Source organism: Zingiber officinale, chromosome 8A, assembly GCF_018446385.1.
Source record: "Zingiber officinale cultivar Zhangliang chromosome 8A, Zo_v1.1, whole genome shotgun sequence".
Taxonomy (NCBI): domain Eukaryota; kingdom Viridiplantae; phylum Streptophyta; class Magnoliopsida; order Zingiberales; family Zingiberaceae; genus Zingiber; species Zingiber officinale.
Window position 1 is genome coordinate 22,929,813 of NC_056000.1, and position 23,100 is coordinate 22,952,912.

The following is a 23,100-nucleotide window of genomic DNA, read 5'->3' on the forward strand; positions in this document are numbered from 1 at the left end:
CTAGCCACCTCCCAGATTTCCGTCTTCTTCGCTTTTGGACGGGAATATTAGTGAGGTGTGCGTTGGGAAAATCAATTATTGCTGCCTTAGATTCAACAATTCAATTAATATATTCCTTAATCCGATGTTAGAGTTGGAGTTCACCTACCCATTGAGAGACGATCAGTATTCGCCAATTGCGTCTTTGTAATTTAGCTAATCAAAGCAAAAAAGGAAGTTATAATAATGTAGTTCAAAAAAGTCATGGGATATATTTGTGATTATAAGTTTATCAAAAGTCCAAAAAAGATTACACATTTTCTTGAGGCCCTCTCAGAGGGCTGTGATACAGTTTCCTTCAAATACTCGCATTAATATAGTCTTGAATGAGCAAGGAATTCAAATAATCAAATCTTCCTTAGTGTCAATCTATTTATCAATTTAAGATTATAGCTCCAATTAGATAAATGTTGTTCCAATCCACTGCTCATTTGTTTTTCCCACATGATAACTTTCCCTCCACCATTCACGCTTCAACATACAATAAAGTATAGACACATGCAAACATCTTTTGTATAATTAAAAAATATATAAACCACTTGCTACTCACTGAAAAATATATATATATATATCTTTTGTATAATTAAAAAAATATATAAACCACTTGCTACTCACTGAAATATATATATATATATATATATATATATATATATATATATATATATATATATATATATATATATATTAGGCAATGGGCACAAATACCTTACAATATTTTCCATTACCAAGCAAGAAAGAAAAACTACACAAGGAAAGGATAATTGATTTTATAACTATAACTTCTTTCTCTAAATAATTCCTCAAAATAATATTATAAAAAGTAAAATAATTTTTTGTTTTATCCTTTGTGTAATAACGGGGGATGAATATGAGATTATTCACGACTCCCATCGTGGTATTAAATTTCCAATTTAATTGATTAAAAATAATTTCTATTACTATAGCAAAATCTCCACGAATAGTGTTTACTTAGGCTGCGTATTTAAACAGAACACCCAAACACAACACGTCGGAATCTACTTTCGCCCTTTCGGACGAGGAAAACGCAAGACCAACCGAAGACGGCACATTATTGATTAAACAGTCACTAATGACGCCATTATTTAATCCATCTTTAAAACCAACCAACAGGCCAGCCGTCATAATAAAATAATAACTTGGAAGGAGGGAGGGAACTGGGAAGGGACGGATTCCCTTCCTCTATTTTATTTATTGTTTTCCTTTTCCATCCAAGGAATCAAACCTCAGAACTCCATCCGTCGCCGTAGAATACAATTCCCAATCCACAGCTATTTTTTATTTTTATTTTCAGCATAGTGAATACCGTCTCTCTTCTTTTGGCTTATTTGTATTTATTCACAAATATTTCTCTCTCTTTCTCTCCAAATAAACGAATTGCGTGTTTTTCTCTGGTCTCTTTCCGCTCTTCCTCGGTTTTGATAAATTTTCTCCGCTGCTGTATTATAGTTTTCGACCACTGGTTGAGGCGGCGGCGGGGCCGCCGGAGGGGGAGATATGGTGGTGAATAGTCCCACATCGTTGCTTGTGGCGGTGGTGGGCGGAGTAATCTTTGTGCGGCTCGTGCTCTCCTTCAAGTCGCTGGTGTTCTGGCTGGGCCGGTGGTGGCGCTGGGCGGAGGAGCGCACGCAAGCCTACCAGAGCTTCGAGATCCCGCAGCGCACCGAAGTCGGCGAAGACAACCCGCTCTACCGCTGCGCCGCTACCTACGTCGCCGCCCTCCCCTCTCTTGAACACGCCGACTCCGCCATGCTGTTCTCCTCCGGCCGTAAGCCGAACGACTTCTTCCTCCTCCTCGGCCCCGGCCACTCCGCCGTTGACTCCTTCCTCGGCGCCCGCGTCACCTGGAGTAACGTCTCTGGCCGCCTGGTCCTGCGGCTTCGCCGCCAGGACCGCACCCGCTTCCTTCGCCCCTACCTCCAGCACGTCGAATCGGTCGCCGACGACCTCGAGCTCCGGCGGAGGGACGTCAGGTTGTACACCTTGTCCGGCGGAGGCCCGCGGTGGCGGTCGGTTTCTTTCACCCATCCGGCGAGCATGGAGACGGTTGCCATGGACGCGGACCTCAAGTCGCGGGTCCGCGCCGACCTGGAGTTCTTCCTCAAGGGCCGCGCGTACTACCACCGCCTCGGTAGGGTTTGGCGGCGGAGCTACCTTCTCTACGGCCCCCCCGGGACCGGCAAGTCCACCTTCGTCGCCGCTATGGCCAAGCTCCTCTGCTACGACATCTACGACGTCGACCTCTCCCGCGTCTCCGCCGACGGCACCGATCTGAAGGCGCTCCTCCTCGGCACGACCCCCCGGTCGGTGATCCTGGTGGAGGACCTCGACCGGCACCTCAAGGGGAAGGGCGTTGGCGAGGTGGGGATTCTAAACTTCATGGATGGCGTCTTCTCCTGCTGCGGCGAGGAGCGGGTGATGGTGTTCACCATGAACTCAGACGGCGGAGGGATGGAGGCGGTCGAGCCGGCGGTGCTGCGGCCTGGGCGCCTCGACGTGCACATCCACTTCCCCCTTTGCGATTTCATCGCCTTCAAGACGCTGGCGAACAACTACCTGGGCCTCAAGGACCACAAGCTGTACCCGCAGGTGGAGGAGGTGTTCCAGAGCGGCGCCAGGATCAGCCCGGCCGAGGTCGGCGAGATCATGATCGCGAACCGCGGCTCGCCCAGCCGGGCTCTCAAGTCGGTCATCAGCGCGCTCCAGCAGCACGCGCCGTCCGCCTCACGTATCAACAGCGCCGCCTGTCGGAGGCTGAGCGACGGAGGCGGCTGGAGCAGGTTGGAGAACTCGGTCGGCGACTCCAGCAGCAACAGCGCCATGGGGTTCGGGAAGGAGTTCAAGAAGCTGTACGGGCTGATTAGGATGAGGAGCGGCAGCAAGAAGGAAGGCGCGGTGCCCGTGGAGTTCGATAAGGACCGTTCCACGTTGAAGAACTAACTTTACTCGATTTTTTCATGCAAAATTCGATCTTTTTACTCCCTCTTTTCTTTTTTTTATTAAAAAATATCTTAGATTTGTTTTCTTAGCATGGGATGATCAAAGAATTGGTACGGAAGCCTTCATTTTTTTGTTTTGGAGATGAAAGAAGCAGCCATTGTAGCTGTAGAAAGATAGGCAAACTCAATCGATCGTCGTTTGTGAATACTGTAAATGACACAGTTTGCTCAGATTACTTTTCAGTTATCAACTCTTCTTCTTCATCTTTTCTTTTCTTTTTCATCGAATGAACAAATATTTCCTCTGCCAGGAAAAAAAAATTATTCTTCATTCGAGCTTCTGAGATCAAAACTGATGGCCTGAAACTGTGGACGATAATGCTCCATCGCTGGAAAAGTTTGTGCTTGAAAGACGAATTAGAATCGTGCCACATTACCATTAAGCAAATGGTACGACACGGCATCAGATTTGTTCAACACGAACAGGCCCCGAGTCAACGCTGACACTCAGCTTTGACAAGTATCTAACGTGAGAACTCCCCTTCTAGTCTACAAGTTTGTCTTTTGCTGATTTTAATTCAGGTCAGACGTCTAAGTCGTTTCATCAACATTTTGTCAAATCCTCACGGCTAAAATTTCAGAATATTCAAATTGCACGCTATGACCAGGTGAGATGCTCAAACTGACCGAGTTAGAGTCGGTTTTATATTTGAAGTCAATATTGCTTGATTCCAAACACCAAACCTCTCGGCCAAAACAACTTGATAGGCAAAGACACTCCAAATTAACCATATGGAGGGGCTGCTTAAGGTATTCTAGTCTCATTGTAGTCTCAAATAACCACTTTGAAAAGTTTTAGACCAACCAGCTATTTTGTCTAAAGCAGTTTGATAGGCAAAACCCTCCAAATTAGTAAATGAGACTATGGATGAATTGTAAATTGTGTTTTTAACTCTCTAGAGGTCTTAGATGATTAATCAAAAAAGAGTCGGACCACATTAGCATTAGATTGCAATTCGAGAACTCATGACCTCAATTTCACATAATAATAATTTTACCATTACACCAAGACTCCTTTTTAATATTTTTAGTTTATTATATGTCCAAAAAAGCTTGAGGTCATAGTGGGATTGCTCAAGGTATTATGGCTAATAGTAGACTAGAGGATAGTTTTGAAAAGTTTTATATCAATAAGTGTTCTAGATTAAAGACGCTAGGGGAAAAAGAGATTAGGATTTTATAAATAGGGGGGAAAAAATGATGCACCCTATTTAGATATTATAAAACTTTAGAAGCACAGTTTGGTAACATACTGTTTTAATTATTTATTTGTAAGGTAGAGAGTAGAGTATTTGGATTTTGGAAGGCGAATAAGTTTCACTCAGTGGAGAATGTGGCGAGCATAGAAAAACAAAGAAACATCAACACGGGGCACAGTGCTGTGGTAAGACACAAAGACTATTCTCATTCAAGGGTTCAAATCTCACATTGAGCATTTGCTGTGGAGTTTGAATTACTAGTGATATTATGTCAGAATTCATCTACGTCAAATCTCATGTTGGGCATTTAATGTGAAGTTTGAACCATTTGTGAGGCATGGGTGCCATGTCTGAACCACTTGTGCTTTCCCGATTTATACAATAGTCGGTATGTGAAGTCGAATCGTGCACCTCTATAATTAGTTGGACTGAAGAGTTATATAGCTGGATTAAAAAAATAGTAATAAAGAAATAAGAACCGTAGGAATCTGTTCAGATAAGCCAAGTCTTCTCAAGTTGCTGGTGCTCACGGCACTCTGTTGCACCTCTGCTTTCTTCTCTTATCTGTATCTGCACTTCGTGCCCCTGTTCACTAGTTCTTGATAAGACTCAACAAATTCAGCATTTGGAACTCATTGCAATAACTGTATTATCGAGCTTTATTGATTCTGACACGCATCAGAGAACACCTTTCACTCCCAAGGAGCTGTGGCGAAGAGATTCTGTCATCTTGCTCCGGGCAGTGGTTTGCATCGTTTTAGGAAAGAAGAAAAGGCATTAAAGAGCATCATCAATGGCTAAGGGCGAGTGCTCCAGGGACATTAACTACACAACAACCAAAAGTTAAGAGAAAGGAGTCGACATGGAACAGAGCAGAGCTAGACTGATGTCTGCTCGGCCACTCGAGTGTTCAAATCCACTTTGGTTGCAATCAATTTGGAGAAATTATGATGATGTTTATTTTGGATTTTTCTTGATTGATTCAAAATCGAAGAAGAAGAAGAAAATTGAAATCTTTTAGTAGGAGAAATAGAGAAGATACTCTTCTGTAGGTGATGTAATGCAGCAGCCGAAAGGTTCAGGCTTTAGACTGCAATAAAGGTTCACATGAAGAAAGCTGAGAACAAAAAAAGATTCTTCTCTCTCTGTATAATAAACTGAATGCTCAACTATTTAAAAGCAACTAACCCTTATGCACTCGTAATCTCTATATAAAATTGTCATGAATAATCTTAATCCACCAATATATATGTCAAGGATTTTGGTATGATACTGACACCTCTGGATAAATAACATGTAACAAATCTCTATCTGATGGCATGAATACATCCAAGTTTAGTCACATTCACAAGTGACGACCACAATTAAATAATCAGTTATGATGTTGTTTGGACATCCAAAAAAAAGTGGACAGCATCTAAACTAAGGTGTTTGGACATTCAAAAGAAGTTGACAGCATCTAGATTTTTAGGTACCCAGCAACAAGACTGATAAGGCTGAATTATGTAACGCCCACAGATTGCATGAAGTCGACAATTGTTCTAAGTTGTTAGTCAAAGTCAAACTAGCTCTCAAAGCATCAAACTGGACCTAGGTGAGATCTGAGTCTCATCAAACCGGCTCATTCCCCAGAGACTCACGTTTGATGAGGGGTAGGTCTCAACAACCCTTTTTTCTGGTGGCCCCCCGCCATTATGGGTCTTGGCGACCCCTTGCCATTCCAGGACATGTGTCCTCCAGGCATCTTGGGTCTCAGCCACTTCTCGACATCTTAGTATCAACCGGAGGGACGAAGAAGGCGTGGCAGAGCAGTGCTTATAACACAAGAGAACGTTAACGAAATGGTGTCCAAGGTCTTATAGGGTTTCCTACAATAATACCAATTTCTGCTAGGGCTGTAAATAAGTTGAGTCAAGTCAAGTTTTGGGGTATTCAAACTTATTTGATAAGGTAATCAAGTCGAGTCGAGCCGAGCTTAAAATGAACCAAACATTTGAAATGAATGTTCAATCTTGGCTTGGTTTATTTTTTATGAGTTTGAGCTTGTTTGAAGCTTGACTTGAGCTTGGTTCATTTAGATGTTATCAAGCTCTCAATTCAAGCTTGGCTTGAGCTTGATTCGAGCTTGATTCGTTTAGATGTTATCAATCTCTCAATTCAAGCTTGTTTGATTGCTTGAAACTTTTAGTTGTTTAATTGATTATTGAGCTTGATAATTTAAATTTATTTATTTATTTTATTTTATTATTTATTTAACATATTGAAAGAAGTTTTATTAATGAATACGGTTTGTAAACATTGTTCATGAACGTTGTTCACGAACATTGTTCACGAACGTTATTCACGAACATTAACGAGATGAACACATATGTGTTCAAACTTGTTTGTTTAGCTTAACGAGCTGTTTAAGCTTGTTTATTTAAGATTATGTATATCGAACGAACATAAACAAGCTCTTACCAAGCCGAACACCAAACTTGTTCACGAATGCTTGGTTCATTTACAACCCTAATTCCTACAACTCCCATTGGTTGGAGAACTCCCCCTTTAGCAAGTGCGTCCCCTCCTGCTGGTAAGGTGCCTTCACCCTTAATAGGGGTCTCACTTGCAATGGTCTCAATCAATTATGGTGTTGGACTCTTTGTTAAGGATTCACATAAATCACAAGTAAGGGAAACACTATCCTATGATCGCAATTGTCTCCAATGAGGGGAATGACTCAAAAACGTCTCTCTATAAAGCAATGCTTGAACAAGAACTGCCTCGAAGATTTCAACAACCAGAGTTGGGTGAATACACGAAGTCATCAAATCAAGAAGATCATCTGTGCCATTTTGAAAATACTTCTCTGCTACATCATTACACGAATGATGTTAAATGTCGAGTTTTCCTGACTATTCTATTAGGATTAGCTCAACGATGGTTTAGTATACTGCCTAACTCTTCTATCCATTCTTTTGTTGAATTTAAAGTTGCGTTCTTGAATAAATTCGACAGCAGTAAGAGGTATCAAAAGACGTCTCTCAACTTGTTCACCATAAAACAAGGACCCTAAGAGTATCTCCAACGATTCAACCGAGTCATTTAAGACGTTCCATCAACTCATTTAGAGATTTTGACCAGTGCCTTCTCTCAAGGTTCGATAGACAGATTTTTTTTTATATCCTTGGTGAAAAAGCCTCCTGTGAACTATAAAAAACTATTAGAAAAGGATGAAAATACATATATTTGAAGAAAGCTCAATTGATGAGCAAAGGGGATGTTGTCACCTCCCCTCATTCAGACAAAAAGCCCCGCCAGCCACCCATCAAGAACCAACTTCCTCACCAACCTCTCAACTACGTCCCAACTCATGGAGAGTGATACAGTACATGATAGTGGGATTAGGGAGATGACGTGGTCGGAAGTCAAGCCCTTCGGAGGGTCAGAAGTCAAACTGGCGTGACGGTCAGAAGTCAAGCTCACAGGGCGATCAAAAGTCAGGCCTACGTGGTGGTCAAGAGTCTGGCCTACATGCAGGTCAATAATCCGGCTTACGTGGAGATCGAAGGGCCGGGTTATAAGATGGTCCTGGTTAAGCACAAGTGTTACTCCGAGGTTAGGCCTACCCGTAGAGTAGGAACTCGGAAGCAAGGATACATGTCAGGACTTTTAGCCTTGCGGCGCAAGACACATGGACAAAAGCGTACAGGTCGGGATGCGCCAGCCAAGGATACAAGTTAGGACCTATAGCCTTGCGGCATAGGACACATGGATCAAAGCATACAGGTCGGGATGTGCCAGCCAAGGATACAGGTCAGAACTTATAGCCTTGCGACACAGGACACATGGACAAAAGCGTACAGGTCGGGATGCGCTAGCCAAGGATACAGGTAAGGACTTATAGTCTTGCGACACAGGACACATGGATCAAAACGTGCAGGTCGGGATGTGTCAGTCAAGGATGCCAGTCAAGGATGTAAGTCATTAAGCTTATTTTGGGATTCATCTAGAAAGCAGATAATGAGAAGTAAAACAGAATGTCACGCATATGACAGTTCAATTTACATGATGTACAAGTGCAAACTACTTGAAAGTAGAAAAAACTTCATCAGACATTTCGTCCAAAATGTGATGATGATCTAAAAAGTCTGTGGGAGGAGCGGATTTGAGATATCCTTGTTCATATAGCTATCGTAGAGCTCCCGCTACGCCAGAAGCTACAGAGATCACAAAGCGGTCCCCGACCTAGACGCTAAACTCTAGAGAACGGAGGTAGGCATCTCGGCTCTGCCTGCAGCGTTCGTCTTCCCCTACTTTATAAAATTTCTAGAGCTGAGGTAACTCCAACGAGGCCAGAACGGGCCTGAGACAGCTCATCTTTCAGGGCAACTAGTTGAGCGGTCTGGGATTCCAGAGTTTGGCTCTGTTCTTGCAAGAGGGCCTCTTTAGATTTTAGCTCCTGGGTCAACTGATCTACATTTTGCTTATGGAGACCCTCAGCTTGACTTTTGTCTTCGCGAAGGGCTTGGAGCTCCTGGTCGGTCGTCTGTAAAGTTTGGCAATGTTGAGCATTGACCCTCTTTAGTGTTGCTATTTTAGCTCTTTGAGCACGTCCGGCCACTGCAGGATCATTCAATTGCAACTCCAGCTCAACTACCCTATTTGATAATACCTTATTACGGTGATAATTAAGGTGGAGCGTTTGATTTATCATCATTGATTCAGCATGAGCCTGAGCCAAGAAAGCAAGAGTTTAAGAAGGGAAGAAGTTTTGTCGCATGAAAGGGTGGAGCTCACCTAGACATACAATTCAGAAAACCTATCCATCCTATCAGGTACGGATAGATTCTCCATTAGCTGAAAACTCTGCTCCCAGCAGGTGGCTAGTTCACATCTAAACGTAAGACGGCTGGTGGGGGCATCTTGTTGTCGCCTCAACCCTATTTCGGAAGGCTTGGTAGAATAATACCAGTGGTAAGAAAGGCTCTGCGGCTGTGAAGCTGAAGCCGTAGGATGAGGAGGAGGGGGAGAAGCCGGGTGAGATGGCCCCGGTTGTGATTTGTTCGGTGGGGGGGGGGGGGGGGGGGTAGTTGAAGGACCTACCGTGTCGCCTAGCACTTGTGAAGGAGCATCAACAGGCACGGAGGAAGAAGCGGGTTGCGAAGAAGGTGGAGCCTGCTCTCTTACACGCATGGAAGGAAGGTCCGCAGCGGTCGCAGGACTGTTGATAGGTATAGGGGGATTCGGAACGTGTTGGGTCGGAGGGATTGGTTCATCGGATGGACTATCCGCATCCAGGTCTGGCTCAACATATCTTCGGCGGCGGCGAGACCTGTGAGCCAATGGTTGGTCATCTGAGTCAGAGCCTTTAGGCAATGATCGTGATCGCAGAGCTAAAGGAGGTGCAGCAGTTCCGGAAGGGTCAACAACAAGACGGGCCTGCCAGGACGCCCGGGATGCCGCTCGGAAGGAAGGATTGGCCGGGGGAATGCCCCCTAACCCCGAAGGAGGTCAGGGGGTCGGTCTGACGGAAGACCCTGGCATTGTTGGAGGGACCGACTGAGGAGTGGCAGTGGTAGTCGCCCCTAGCCGAGCAGGTGCAGAATGAGGAAGTAGTCTCCTATCTAGTATGGTCCTGCTTCACCGTATTATTTCTTGTTTGCTAAAGGGGAGAGGCTAGACGTCGGATGGCGAAGTAGCGTGTTGGCTGCACAGAGAAACCAAAGTTGTAGTTACCACATCGAACAGTAGTGAAGATATTCAAGGTCAAACAAAGCTTACCTAGGGAGCGAGGCAGCTCGGAAGACGGGATACGACTCAGCCTGAAGAAAGACAATACCTTTTCGGATATTAGTCTCATTAAATCCAATCGCCAGCACTTGAACTGAGCCAAGGCGTCTGTGAAGAGGGGGTCATTACTAAAGTTCCCCAGGTCAGGTATCATGGGAAGGATCCGCTGCCAGCGAGTGGGCCACTCTACAGCGGAAGGGAACTTAAGGAAAAAGTACTTATCCTTCCAAGCCGGATCAGAGGAGGGAATGGGGCAGAAAAAGGTGGTCTGGGTGCGACCCTGAAAGCGAAACATACCCTCACTATACTGGCGAGGAGTGAAGAAATAGTGGAATAGACGGGCATACCAAGAAAGTTCGCAAACTTCGCAAAAAGATTTGATGGTGGCCTGATCCCTATCCTGCTGAGCCTTACCAGTTTTCTCTCGGTCAGCGATGGCTACCAAGTCCACTCAAGCAACCTCCAGGTCTTTTTGTATGAGCTTGTTAGATTCCTGGAGTGCCTTCAAGTCTGCAGTAAGAGCGTCCAGCTTGGAGTCCTTCTCCTTCAACTCGTCCGCCAGCTGACGACGACGTTGACCCTCCGAATTCAGCTTGGAGTCACTGGTCTGTAAGGCCGCTTGTAGCTCTTTTATTTTTTTTTCAGTGGACTCCTGGACCAGTTCCCGGGCAGACTGAGTGGACTCCCCGGTCGCATACAGATAGGAATCCAAAGGGGTTAAACGAATCACGGGGAATCAACGACAACTCCGCTTCTTGAATGTGAGCCTTCAGCGGCTCAATTTCCCGGAGCAGATTAGCGACAAAATGGGTCAAGCACAGGCCACTAGAGCAGGCATGTCCGGCAAAAAGAATAAAATTAGCAATAATGTACGAATTAAGTCTAGAAAAGGAAAATCCACTGATATGATATGTCGGGAGGCCAGATCCAGACTCCCCCACTGAGAGCCTTCACGGAACTACTCGTTGGTTGATCGCCAAAGGGCGGCCAGTTCACCTTGCAGATGGATTTTGCCATGGACCGGAGGGACATCTGCCTCTGCTGAAGTCCCTGTGGGATTTGATTCAGCTTCGGAGGGTAGACACCAGGAGGCAGTGAAATCCAATTCATTCCTCTGAGAGTGTCCCCTGGTGCGGGCGACTGAAGGGGAGGAAGCGGTCAAAATAGAGGAAGGGGTCGTAGAGCTCCCGGGCTGGTCTCCAGCAGAAGGACCGCCCTGCTCCGGAGCCAAACCCCGGACGGGAGTAGGGGTCGGGACTTCCGCCACCCGGGGGGACTCCTGAGCGGGAACTTTGGGTGTTGGCATGTGGACTTTAGGAAGCTTGGAAGAAGCCCGTTCGGGCGGGTGAAGCGGAGAAGCCTGGACCGAAGGCGCGACTCTTTTACGCTTGCGCTGGAGCCGCAGGCGTTTGTCCGGAGGAGGAGAGGGAGTCCGCTCTTTCTCAATGGGCTCCAGAGCTGCGGGGCCAGCCTCAGAAGGGACCGCCGGCAAAAATAGTGGGGTGGAGGATTCTGAAGATTCCTCCGCGGTTTCATGAGAGGAAGTCGCCGAAGGGGCAGCAAGGCCCTTTGTAACCTCATCACCCACAGCTTGCAAAAGATCACTGGGCATTCGGGATGATCCCTTTGAATAGGCCCGAAACATAGTAGCCTCTGCAAAGCAAGAAGGAAACACCTCAGTTAGTGAAGACTAGCGGAAGGAAGAGCAACATCTTACCAAAAGGAGCTCTTATATTTGCCGAGACCAGGCTGAGTCCGAAGAAGTGTAAAAAACCTTCTCGCAGTATCACAGAGAGGAGAAGTTGGACTCCTTGTATTTTCTCAGAGGCAGCATGACAGGTAGGATGATGGGTATGATCACGCAACTCGAAGGGGGAGTGAAGAGCGGAACGTCATTGAGTTCGCCAGGTCACCAACTCGGGCAACCGGATAAAGAAAAAATGAGACTTCCAACCTTTGTTGGAGGAAGGCATATCGGAGAAAAATTTACTTCCGACCCTGGACTGCACCATGAACACTCTAGGCTTGGAGCGTTTCAGCGAATAGAAATGATGGAAAAGTTCTGCGGTCAGAGGAATCTGGTACACCCTACAGAGGATGACCATGCCACAGATGACACGAATAGCGTTCGGCTCGAACTGTGAAAGAATGATCCTAAAGTACTGACTTAAAGAAGAGAAAATGGGATGGAGAGGAAAGCGGAGACCTCCCAAGAGTTGGTCCTTAAAGAAGGTTACAAAGCCCTTAGGAGGGGAAGAAGGGTGCTCAGTCGGTCTGGGAGCACACAGTTGGTAGTCAGTCGTACGGTGCAGGCTTTCCTGAATCTGGGCTAAGTCGCTACCATCTAAGTCAGAAATGTAATACAAATACCAAGGTGCCATGTTACCTTCCACCATTGGAGAGTAAGGAGGAGGACGAAGATGAAGAGAAGAAGCGTTTGCAAATAACAATCAAAGAAGAACTCAAGATACAGAGCAAGAGGAAGCGACAGAGTCGAAAGCGGATGTCAAGGTGAGAAGGCGACGGTAGACAACCTTTAGGGTTTATAAAGCCAAAACCTTAGGGAGCCTCGAAAAGGAGAAAAGGAATGATGCTGTGAGGCGTCGGATCTAGGGTCGCGTGCTAAAAGGCGCTGATTAGCTACAGTGGCAGTAAGGGTTCGTGGGACACGTGTCGCTTCCCTAGGAAAGACATTAAAAAGGTCTTAATGATGGATGTGACAAGAGAATCATAAAGAGGGATTTTGGTACGACTACATTCCGGCGCGAAGACTATCATCAGGAGAGGCAACCATGCGGTTACCTCGGGTAAAGCAAGGCCACACGTCATGATTGTGAAGCCACCTCAGGAAAGAGAAGAGAAAACGAAGGGACGCAAGAATTTGAATTTGGCGCTCCTTAAGGTTAAAAAATAAACAAACACTGGTCTAATTAAAATTTTCTTGAGATATTTGCAGGAAATAGCCCAAGTACCGTGCAGCTGGCTAGGCATCTACAGTACAACACCTGGGCGGGAATTTCAAGAACGATCTCCAGGCCAGTCTGTAATTATTAATCTGACTCCTGGACCAACCAAGAAGAGTTTCTTCATGGCGTCCAAGTTGGTGTCCCAAACTCTCACTCCAGCGCGAGTTATAAGTGAGCATTCTCTCACGCCCAACGGTCGTTTAGGTTGGTGTCCCAGACTCTCGCCCCAGTGCGAATTATAAGTGAACATGCTCTCACGCCCAACGATCGTCCAGGTCGGTGTCCCAGACTCTCGCCCTAGTGCGAGTTATAAGTGTTGGTGCAATCAACCTCCTAGGTTTTAATGTCAGACAAATATGTTTAAGTAAGAATGTTTTAGCATGGAGCTTGATCTAGGGAAGTCCTAGTTGTAGGCTAGGCAAGGGAAGTCCTAGTTGTAGGCTAGGCAAGGGAAGTCCTAGTTGGAGGCTAGGCAAGGAGAGAAAATCTTGGTATATCGTGGAAGTCAGGTGGATAAGTCTGGAGAACTTGATCCCTGGGTAGCCGAATACTGAGTCCTAGTTGTAGGCTAGGTAAGGAAAATCTCGGTATATCGTGAAAGCCAGGTGGATAGGTCTGGAGGACTTAATCCCTGGGTAGCCGAATACTGAGTCTTGGTGAGTGAAGCCAAGTGGAAAAAATCCTAAGGGGTGGTAACCTTAGGTAACGAGAAGTCTTGGAGGAGTGAACTCCAAGCAAGGTTGATCGGCGGTCGACCGGACCAGCGGATCTCGGTAAATCTAGGTTTAGGTTTACTATTGTTTTCTGTATTACTATTATTGTTGTTGGCTAATATGGTATTGCAGGAAAAGTCTTAGTGGATCAGGCGATCAGACACTAAACAGACAAAAGACCAAACATGTCTGGAGGATCATGTTTGGCAGGTAAGTTGAGGTAAGCAACTGGAAGAGCGACAGTGAGGTCGGGTTCCTAAAGGGAACAACCTAAGGTCGTTGATCCAACTAAAGAAACCAGGAAGGTTTCTAAGTTGAGATCAAGACAGTCCTAACTATCATACTCATGCATTATATATTACTGTGCTAACCTTTGTGTTACAGGAATACTTTGCTTAATACTGTGTTGCAGGTTTGGCCGGATCGGTCGACCGAACCAAGATGACTCAGCACAGATCAGCAACGAGCAGATGCAGAAGGAAACTACACTGATCGATCGACCGAACCCGAGGATCGGTCGACCGAACCATCAATATTAAAGATGCAGTAAATGCAGATCACGGTAAATCTCGACGAACAGGGAAGGAGCCTGTTCGATCGACCGAACAGAGGGATCGGTCGACCGAACCATTGAAGGCAAATTAAAGCACAATTACGAGCCAGCGTCAGATTGCCAACTGGAGGTGATCGGAGCTGGTTCGGTCGACCGAACAGGGGATCGGTCGACCGAACCTTCAGTACGCCTATAAAACCAAGCTCGAAGACAGAGGCAAAAACAACTATTCTGATCATCTAAAAAGTTCTTCTTCACGTACGGATTGTGCTACACATCTTCAACAGCTTAACAAGTAACTCCGTCCGGAAGTACCGACCAAGCTACATTCTACGCATACTATTGTCGGTATACTTATTTAATATTTCACGTAATTGTAAATAAGATAGTAGGCTTGTTACTATCTTATTCCATTGTATTTGTACGATCTGCTTCTCTCCGAGGACTTCGGAGAAAAGAGTTTTAGTGCTTTTCCCATCAGTGCGGTTAAGGACCGCACCCTTCGAGTAAGAGTCGAGCTAGGCTCCAAACGAAGTAAATAAACGTGTCTCTTTCTTTAAGTTCCGCTGCACGACTTTGATATAAAAGAAAAGAAATAGTTTTTAAAAGGAGCGATATTCACCCCCCCCTCTATCGCTTCAAACGATCTATCAATAAGTGAGCATGCTCTCACGCCCAATGACTGTCCAGGTTGGTGTCCCAGACTCTCGCCCCAGTGCGAGTTATAAGTGAGCATGCTCTCACACCCAACGACCGTCTAGGTCGGTGTCCCAGAATCTCGTCCTAGTGCGAGTTATAAGTGAGCATGCTCTCACGCCCAACGACCGTCCAAGTCAGTGTCCTAAACTCTCGCCCCAGTGCGAGTTATAAGTGAGCATGCTTTCACGCCCAACGACCGTCCAGGTTAGTGTCCCAGACTCTCGCCCCAGTGCGAGTTATAAGTGAGCATCCTCTCACGCCCAACGACCTTCTAGGTCGGTGTCCCAGACTCTCGCCCCAGTACGAGTTATAAGTGAGCATGTTCTCACACCCAACGACCGTCCAGGTCGGTGTCCCAGACTCTCGTCCCAGTGCGAGTTATAAGTGAGCATGCTCTCACGCCCAATGACCGTCCAGGTCGGTGTCTCAGACTCTCACCCCAGTGCGAGTTATAAGTGAGCATGCTCTCACGCCCAACGACCGTCCAGGTTGGTGTCCCAGACTCTCGCCCCAGTGCGAGTTATAAGTGAGCATGCTCTCACGTCCAAAGACCACTCAGGTCGGTGTCCCAGACTCTCACCCCAGTGTGAATTATAAGTGAGCATGCTCTCACGCCCAACGACCGTGTAGGTCGGTGTCCCAGACTCTCGCCCCAGTGCGAGTTATAAGTGAACATGCTCTCACGGCCAATGACCGTCTAGGTCGGTGTCCCAGACTCTCGCCCCAGTGCGAGTTATAAGTGAGCATGCTCTCACGGCCAATGACCGTCCAGGTCGGTGTCCCAGACTCTCGCCCCAGTGCGAGTTATAAGTGAGCATGCTCTCACGCCCAACGACCGTCCATGTCGGTGTCCCAGACTCTCGCCCTAGTGCGAGTTATAAGTGAGCATGCTCTCACGCCTAACGACCACTCAGGTCGGTGTCCTAGACTCTCGTCCCAGTGCGAGTTATAAGTGAGCATGCTCTCATGCCCAACGACCTTCCATATTGGTGTCCCAGACTCTCGCCCCAGTGTGAGTTATAAGTGAGTATGCTCTCATGCCCAACGACCTTTCAGGTCGGTGTCCCAGACTCTCGTCTCAGGGCGAGTTATAAGTGAGTCCGCCCTCACGATTAGCGACTTTCTCGGTCAATATCTTTTCCTTTGGCCTCAACACGAATTTGCATGGTCTATTTTCGTGCTCAACAGATCTGTAGTCGTACTTCTATGGCCAATACGAGGGTACGAACAGTTAAGTCCATGCAAACTACTACTTTCTCACCCTTTCCGGTAAGAAAAGGGTATGGTAAGTAGATCATATTTCCTAAGTTTTCTTTTCTAGCAAATTTCCTGGGAGTGGTAGGTCTATGGAACATAGTGCTATAAGAAACAAGAAAATACAGACCCGCAACTTTGAAGGCAAGCACCGCAAGGAATATTCTTTAATAAAAAGTTGAAATACAGGCCCACAACCTTGAAGATAAAGAGAGACGGAGTATTATTTAAGCAAGGTGGAAGAACAGTTGTCAGTTCACATTATCATTACAAGATCTAGATCCCGAGGCATGATTCCTCTTTGCCAGCTTAGCCTGAGTTTGAGCCAGTTCTTCCTTAATAAGTTTGATGGTGCTCTTCAGTTGGCCAATCTTTTAGGAGGGCGAGCAATTCTGAAGATAGCGGGAAAAGGGTCAGCTAGAGACGCAAAAACTAGGTTAGGCAACAACGCGACGGGGGTCTAGTCAGTCGGACTATAGCCTCTTTCGACTAGAGTTGAGGGGGGAGGCTTGTGATACAGTGCATGATCGTAGAGTCAGGGAGATGACATGGTCGGAAGTCAAACCCTTCGGAGGGTCATAAGTCAAGCTCGCGTGGCGGTCAGAAGTCAAGCTCACGGGGCGATTAAAAGTCAGGCCTACGTGGTGGTCAAGAGTCTGGCCTACATGGAGGTCAATAATCCGGCCTACGTGGAGATCGAAGGGTCAGGTTATAAGATGGTCCTGGTCAAGCATAAGTGTTACTCCGAGGTTAGGCCTACGCGTCAAGTAGGAACTCGGAAGCAAGGATACAGGTCAGGACTTATAGCCTTGCGGCGCAAGACACATGGACAAAAGCATACAAGTCGGGATGCGACAGCCAAGGATACAGGTCAGGACTTATAGCCTTGTGGCGCATGACACATGGATATGACACATGGATCAAAGCATACAGGTCGGGATGTGCCAGCCAAGGATATAGGTCAGGACTTATAGCCTTGCGGTGCAGGACACATGGACAAAAGCGTACAGGTCGGGATGTGGCAGCCAAGGATACAGGTCAGTGTTGGAGCAATCCCGATGGTCCGCGGGACCATGTGTTTTGGTGTTTGGGCAAAAGGTTTAAGTTAGGTTCACCCTTTTATTTGATATGTGTACTTGAGTTGTGCAGGACTGCAAGATACACATGTGACTCAGGTTGATGGCTTCGGGTCCGGTGAAGGATGGAGTATCCGAGGGACCGTGGACAAGGCAGCGAGGACAAGGGCCGAGGGAAGCGACTTCGAGGCATACGCGAAGGATGGCATTGGGGACGAGCCGCGGGCTTGAATGCATCTGAGGGACGAGAGCCAAAGGAAGTAGGCTTGAAGGCAAAAGGTCAAAGCTGCAAATGAAGCGTCAAATGAGTCATAAGGGTGAGGGTACGAGTGCATGAGAGATTGTACTCGGAGTAAAATCCTAATTTTAGGGTTTTACTGTAGCAGCACCGTAGCGCTACTGTAGCAGTATTGTAGCAGTCGACTGCATGTTTTAGCAGTCGACTGGTGCAGTCGACTGGGGCAGTCGACTGGCAGCGAACATAATATCTCTGTTCGCTCGGTTAGTGTGGAATCGAGCCGTTGGGATGTAACGGTCGAATTTCCACAGAGGGCAGTCGACTGCATGTTTTAGCGGTCGACTGGTAGGCAGGGTTTTCCAACCCGTGGCCTATATAACCAAGCCTTGGAAGCTTGGTTGAGGTTGACAAAATAGAGGTGGTTAACCCCTATTAGTAGTCTACTTGTGCCCTAGCTTATAAAGAGTCCTTGGTGAGAGTTGTGGTGAGGCTTCTCCACCCACAAGGAGCTACGTGAGCTAGCCGGAGGTCTTCCGGGGAGTAATCCACCGACGGATAGGGATCGTCCATCTTACGGACACGCCGTGGAGTAGGAGCTTTATCTTCGAACCACGTAAATGATCGTGTAGCTTGGTTTGTATTCTTTCTTGTCTTTAGTTTAACTTCCTTTAGCTTGTTTGTTTTTGTATATTCCGCTGCGCATACTAACAAGTGTAGGAATAATAATCGATTTGGGGGTGCCGTCTATCCAACCCCCCTTCAAGCCGGCCGTCCGATCCCCCAACAAGTGGTATCAGAGCCAAGGGAGCACTTCACCGGACTAACTGCCGAGAAGAGTAACGCATAAGAAGATGGCCGGGTTGATTGTCCCTCCAAAGTTTGAAGGAGGAAGCCTTAGGGACATCACCTATTGGATGATGAAGATGGAGATCTTCTTCAACACGGATTGGGACACCATGATGGCGGTAAAGGAGTCATTCAAAGTCCCAAAAGACAAGAAAGGAAAGAAGCTCCGAACACGACATTGGATGAAGGAGCAAACCTCACGATCGGAGGCAAACTCAAAGGTAATAGCAATTTTAATTGATTTATTGCCTCCTAATGTGATAAGTGGTGTAGGTATATATGAGAACGCCTATGAATTGTGGAGCAAAGTGAAGAAATTACCATGGGAGGAATTTTTGCCTACACAAGAAGAAGAAGAAAAATTCGAAGAAAAAGATGAAGTGGTCCAAGAGGAGAAGAAGGACCAATCGGATGTGGAGACCAATTCAACATCAAAAGAAGAAGAACCCAAGGAGATGAGTTTAATTGCTCAAGTTGAGGAGGAGCAAATGGAAGTTGAGCCATACTCAACATCCGAGGAGGAAAATGAAGATGAGGCATTATCTATATCCTCAAGAATTGAAGAAAATTCCAAGGCAAGTGAAGAATAAGAAGAGGTCTTGGAAGTGGTCAATCTAGCAAGCACATCCACCGAAGTGAAGTCAAAGGACCACATAATTTGCTTCGGGTGCAATGAAAAGGGACACTACAAAAGTAGATGTCCTATGGGTAAGAAAAAGGTATCTCCTAAACTCAATTCAATTTATTTTGAATCTAATTTGAGTTGTAGGAAGAAGAAGGAGAAAAAGCACATAGTGTGCTTCACGTGTGGTGAGCGGGGTCATTACCACACCAAATGCCCAAAGAAGAAAGAGATCAAAAAGTTGGCACATTTGAAGAAGGAGGAGAAGAAGTAGAGGAAGAATGGAGGCTCATGTCAAGGGGGAGCTCCAAATGTAAAGGGTAAGGTAAAACCAAGTTTAAATTTGAAATCAAATTTAAATTCCTCCATGCATGCTAGGAATAATTGTTATTATTTACCCATGCAAAATTTTGGATTTAGATATCATAATAGGAATAGGGTTAATGTAGATCAAAACCCCAGGAAATCTATGCATGAAAAATCTAGAAACAATAGACCTAGGGAGACCCAAGACATTAATCCCAAGAAGGGGAGACACATGCCTAGGAAGGGTAGGTCTAGGAATGTCCAATTTGAACAAATTAACTCTAGGGTTAGAAACCTAGAGAAGGAGAATCAAGCTTTAAAGGGAAAGCTTGATAAGTTAGAACAATTCCTTAAGAGATTCAATGTTGGATCTAAGGAATTAAGGATGATGTTGGGTAGCCAAAGACCCAACAATGATAGATCGGGCTTGGGATACCGATCTAGTCCCTCCAAGGCTAATGAGAGATCATATGCTAGGGTGACAAATGATCATGGCAAGGGAGAGTCCTCCAAAGCTAAGGGAAAATCTTATGCTAGGGTAACATATGACTATGGCAAGGAGAAACTAATAAATGGCAAGGGAAATCCATTTAATGATAAGAAGAAATTAACCAAGGACAAGGTATCCAAGGTTAAGAAAGTTACGTTTGTAGGCCAAGTGTCACCGGGGGTGGACCGATATGGCCTAGCCATTGTGGATGAGTCACCTAGGGAGGTGGCTAAGGCAAAGAGCTCTAGGGGGAGCTCTAAGAGTCAATTTGGGACACATGGCCAATGGATTTCAGGTGGATTTTACTTGGGAGTTTAGGTTGGGTCATGGATTGTGTCAAGTGGTTTGGAGACGGACTTGAGTATCAAACCTAGGGAATTGGCACACATGGATTGTGTTTCATGCTTGGAGATATGACATTGGGGTCATATAGCATGATAATTGGTTTTGAATGTATAGATGCCATATAAACAAATGCTAGGGATGCATTGTGGATTAGTATGGGCAAATACATCAAGAGGAAGCCAAAACTAGGACTTTAGGTCAAGGATAAATTGAACCATTTAGCTAGTTTTGAGTTTTGTGTCAATCTTGGGATTGGTGATAGATACATTTTTGAATGTATTTTTTCCAAGTAGACATGGGTAAAACAGACCTCTCCATAAAATTTGGGGATTTTTGGAGGTCTGTGGAATTATTGGTGCATTTCTCAAATTGGGTCAGAAATGCTGAAAATGGCTGAAAAACTGTGCCAGTCGACTGCTAGTTTTAGCAGTCGGCTGCTAAAAGTTGCAGTCGACTGGCAGCTAACAGAAGCATTCTATTCGCTCAGCTAGTGGTGACCAGTCGACTGGTACTTCTTGTAGTCGACTGATACCAGTCTGAAATTGCCTTCAGCACTGAATTTTGACCAATTCAACTCATACAAGTGTATGAAATCTATGGGGGATAAACACACGAGTTTAGGGTCAATTGGAATGACAAGTTTTCGACAATTTGGATATTGTTGGAGGACTTTTTGGATGTTAGGCAAAGGGGGAGAAGTAAGGTTTAGTTGGGAAAACCTGAAAGTGCCTTTGCGTAGGGGGAGCCTTGGGATAGGTTCAAATGCATGTTGCATTATTTTTTTTCATACGGCGGTTACCAAGTGTGTAACCTTGGCAACATAAGTCCATTCGGCAGTGTAAGTCCAAGTGTGTAGCCTTAGCAACGTAAGTCCATTTGTTTTAGCATGTTTATTTGCTATATATTTTCCCTAACTTAAACGTATTGCCAAACACCAAAAAGGGGGAGATTGTTGGAGCAATCCCGATGGTCCGTGGGACCATGTGTTTTGGTGTTTGGGCAAAAGGTTTAAGTTAGGTTCACTCTTGTATTTGATATGTGTACTTGAGTTGTGCAGGACTCCAGGATACACATGTGACTCAGGTTGATGGCTTCGGGTCCGGTGAAGGATGGAGTATCCGAGGGACCATGGACAAGGCAGCGAGGACAAGGGCCGAGGGAAGCGACTTCGAGGCATACGCGAAGGATGGCATTGGGGACGAGCCGCGGGCTTGAATGCATCCGAGGGACGAGAGTCAAAGGAAGTAGGCTTGAAGGCAAAAGGTCAAAGCTGCAAATGAAGCATCAAATGAGTCATAAGGGTGAGGGTACGAGTGCATGAGAGATTGTACTCGGAGTAAAATCATAGTTTTAGGGTTTTACTGTAGCAGTACTGTAGCAGTCGACTGCATGTTTTAGCAGTCGACTGGCAGCGAATAGAATGTCTCTGTTCGCTCGGTTAGTGTGGAATCGAGCCGTTGGGATGTAACGGTCGAATTTTCACAGAGGGCAGTCGACTGCATGGTAGGCGGGGTTTTCCAACCCGTGGCCTATATAACCAAGCCTTGGAAGCTTGGTTGAGGTTGACGAAATAGAGGTGGTTAACCCCTATTAGTAGTCTACTTGTGCCCTAGCTTGTAAAGAGTCCTTGGTGAGAGTTGTGGTGAGGTTTCTCCATTCACAAGGAGCTACGTGAGCTAGCCGGAGGTCTTCCGGGGAGTAATCCATCGATGAATAGGGATCGTCCACCTTACGGACACGCCGTGGAGTAGGAGCTTTATCTCCGAACCACGTAAATGATCGTGTAGCTTGGTTTGCATTCTTTCTTATCTTTAGTTTAACTTCCTTTAGCTTGTTTGTTTTTGTATATTCCGCTGCGCATACTAACAAGTGTAGGAATAACATTCGATTTGGGGTGCCGTCTATCCAACCCCCCTTCAAGTCGGCCGTCCGATCCCCCAACAGTCAGGACTTATAGCCTTGCGGCACAGGACACATGGATCAAAACGTGCAGGTCAGGATGTGCCAGCTAAGGATGCAGGTCAGGACGTATAGCCTTGCGGTGCAGGACACATGGATCAAAGCATACAGGTCGGGATGTGCCAACCAAGGATACAGGTCAGGACTTATAGCCTTGTGGTGCAGGATACATGGATCAAAACGTACAAGTCGGGATGTGCCAACCAAGGATATAGGTCAGGACTTATAGCCTTGTTGTACAGGATACATGGATCAAAACGTACAAGTCGGGATGTGCCAGCCAAGGATACAGGTCAGGACTTATAGCCTTGCGGTGCAGGACACCTGGACAAAAGCGTACAGGTCGGGATGTGCCAGCCAAGGATACAGGTCAGGACTTACAGCCTTGTGGTGCAGGACACATGGATCAAAACGTGCAGGATGTGCTAGCCAAGGATACAGGGCAAGACTTATATCCTTACGGCGCAGGATACATGGATCAAAGCATACAGGTCGGTATGGGTCAGCCAAGGATACAGGTCAGGACTTATAGCTTTGCGGCGCAGGATACATGGATCAAAGCGTACAGGTCGGGAAATACAGATCAAGGCATACAGGTCGCGACAGACGGAATCGGATGGAGGTGTACAAGTTGGGAGTCAGGATAAGTGGAATCGAACTAAGGCATACAGGTCTGGAGGCAGGATAATCAGAACCAGACTAAAGTGTACAGGTCTCTATACGAGATCTGGATTTGTGATACGGCAAGTACAAGTTAGCTACAGGTCTATGCTCACAGGTCGGGGTCGGCAAGTATGAAGACCCAGTCTAGGGTTAACAGGTCAAGGCAAGAATACACTACACGACAAGCAAGGCAGGGAATCGTAACCACCCGTCATAGAATAATCACAGCGTGTCAGAGAATATGCTAACGGTCTAGGGCTCATTACCTCTAGATTCCTCCTTCGACCTATAAGAGGATGCCCCGTGTCAATCACTGCCAAACAAGGCCTGACACCCGACATTC

General features: G+C 46.1%; 1 protein-coding gene across 1 annotated transcript; it reads left to right on the plus strand.

Moving 5' to 3' along the window:
- Positions 1-1,410: 1,410 nt before the first annotated feature.
- On the plus strand, positions 1,411-3,247 carry LOC122007978 (AAA-ATPase At2g46620-like). The gene has a single exon (XM_042563527.1). The coding sequence runs from the start codon at positions 1,555-1,557 to the stop codon at positions 2,995-2,997; it is 1,443 nt and encodes a 480-aa protein (XP_042419461.1). The 5' UTR covers positions 1,411-1,554; the 3' UTR covers positions 2,998-3,247.
- Positions 3,248-23,100: the final 19,853 nt, after the last annotated feature.

Coding starts and splice junctions, on each gene's coding strand:
- LOC122007978 (XM_042563527.1), top strand. CDS start 1,555: ATGGTGGTGAATAGTCCCACATCGTTGCTTGTGGCGGTGGTGGGCGGA.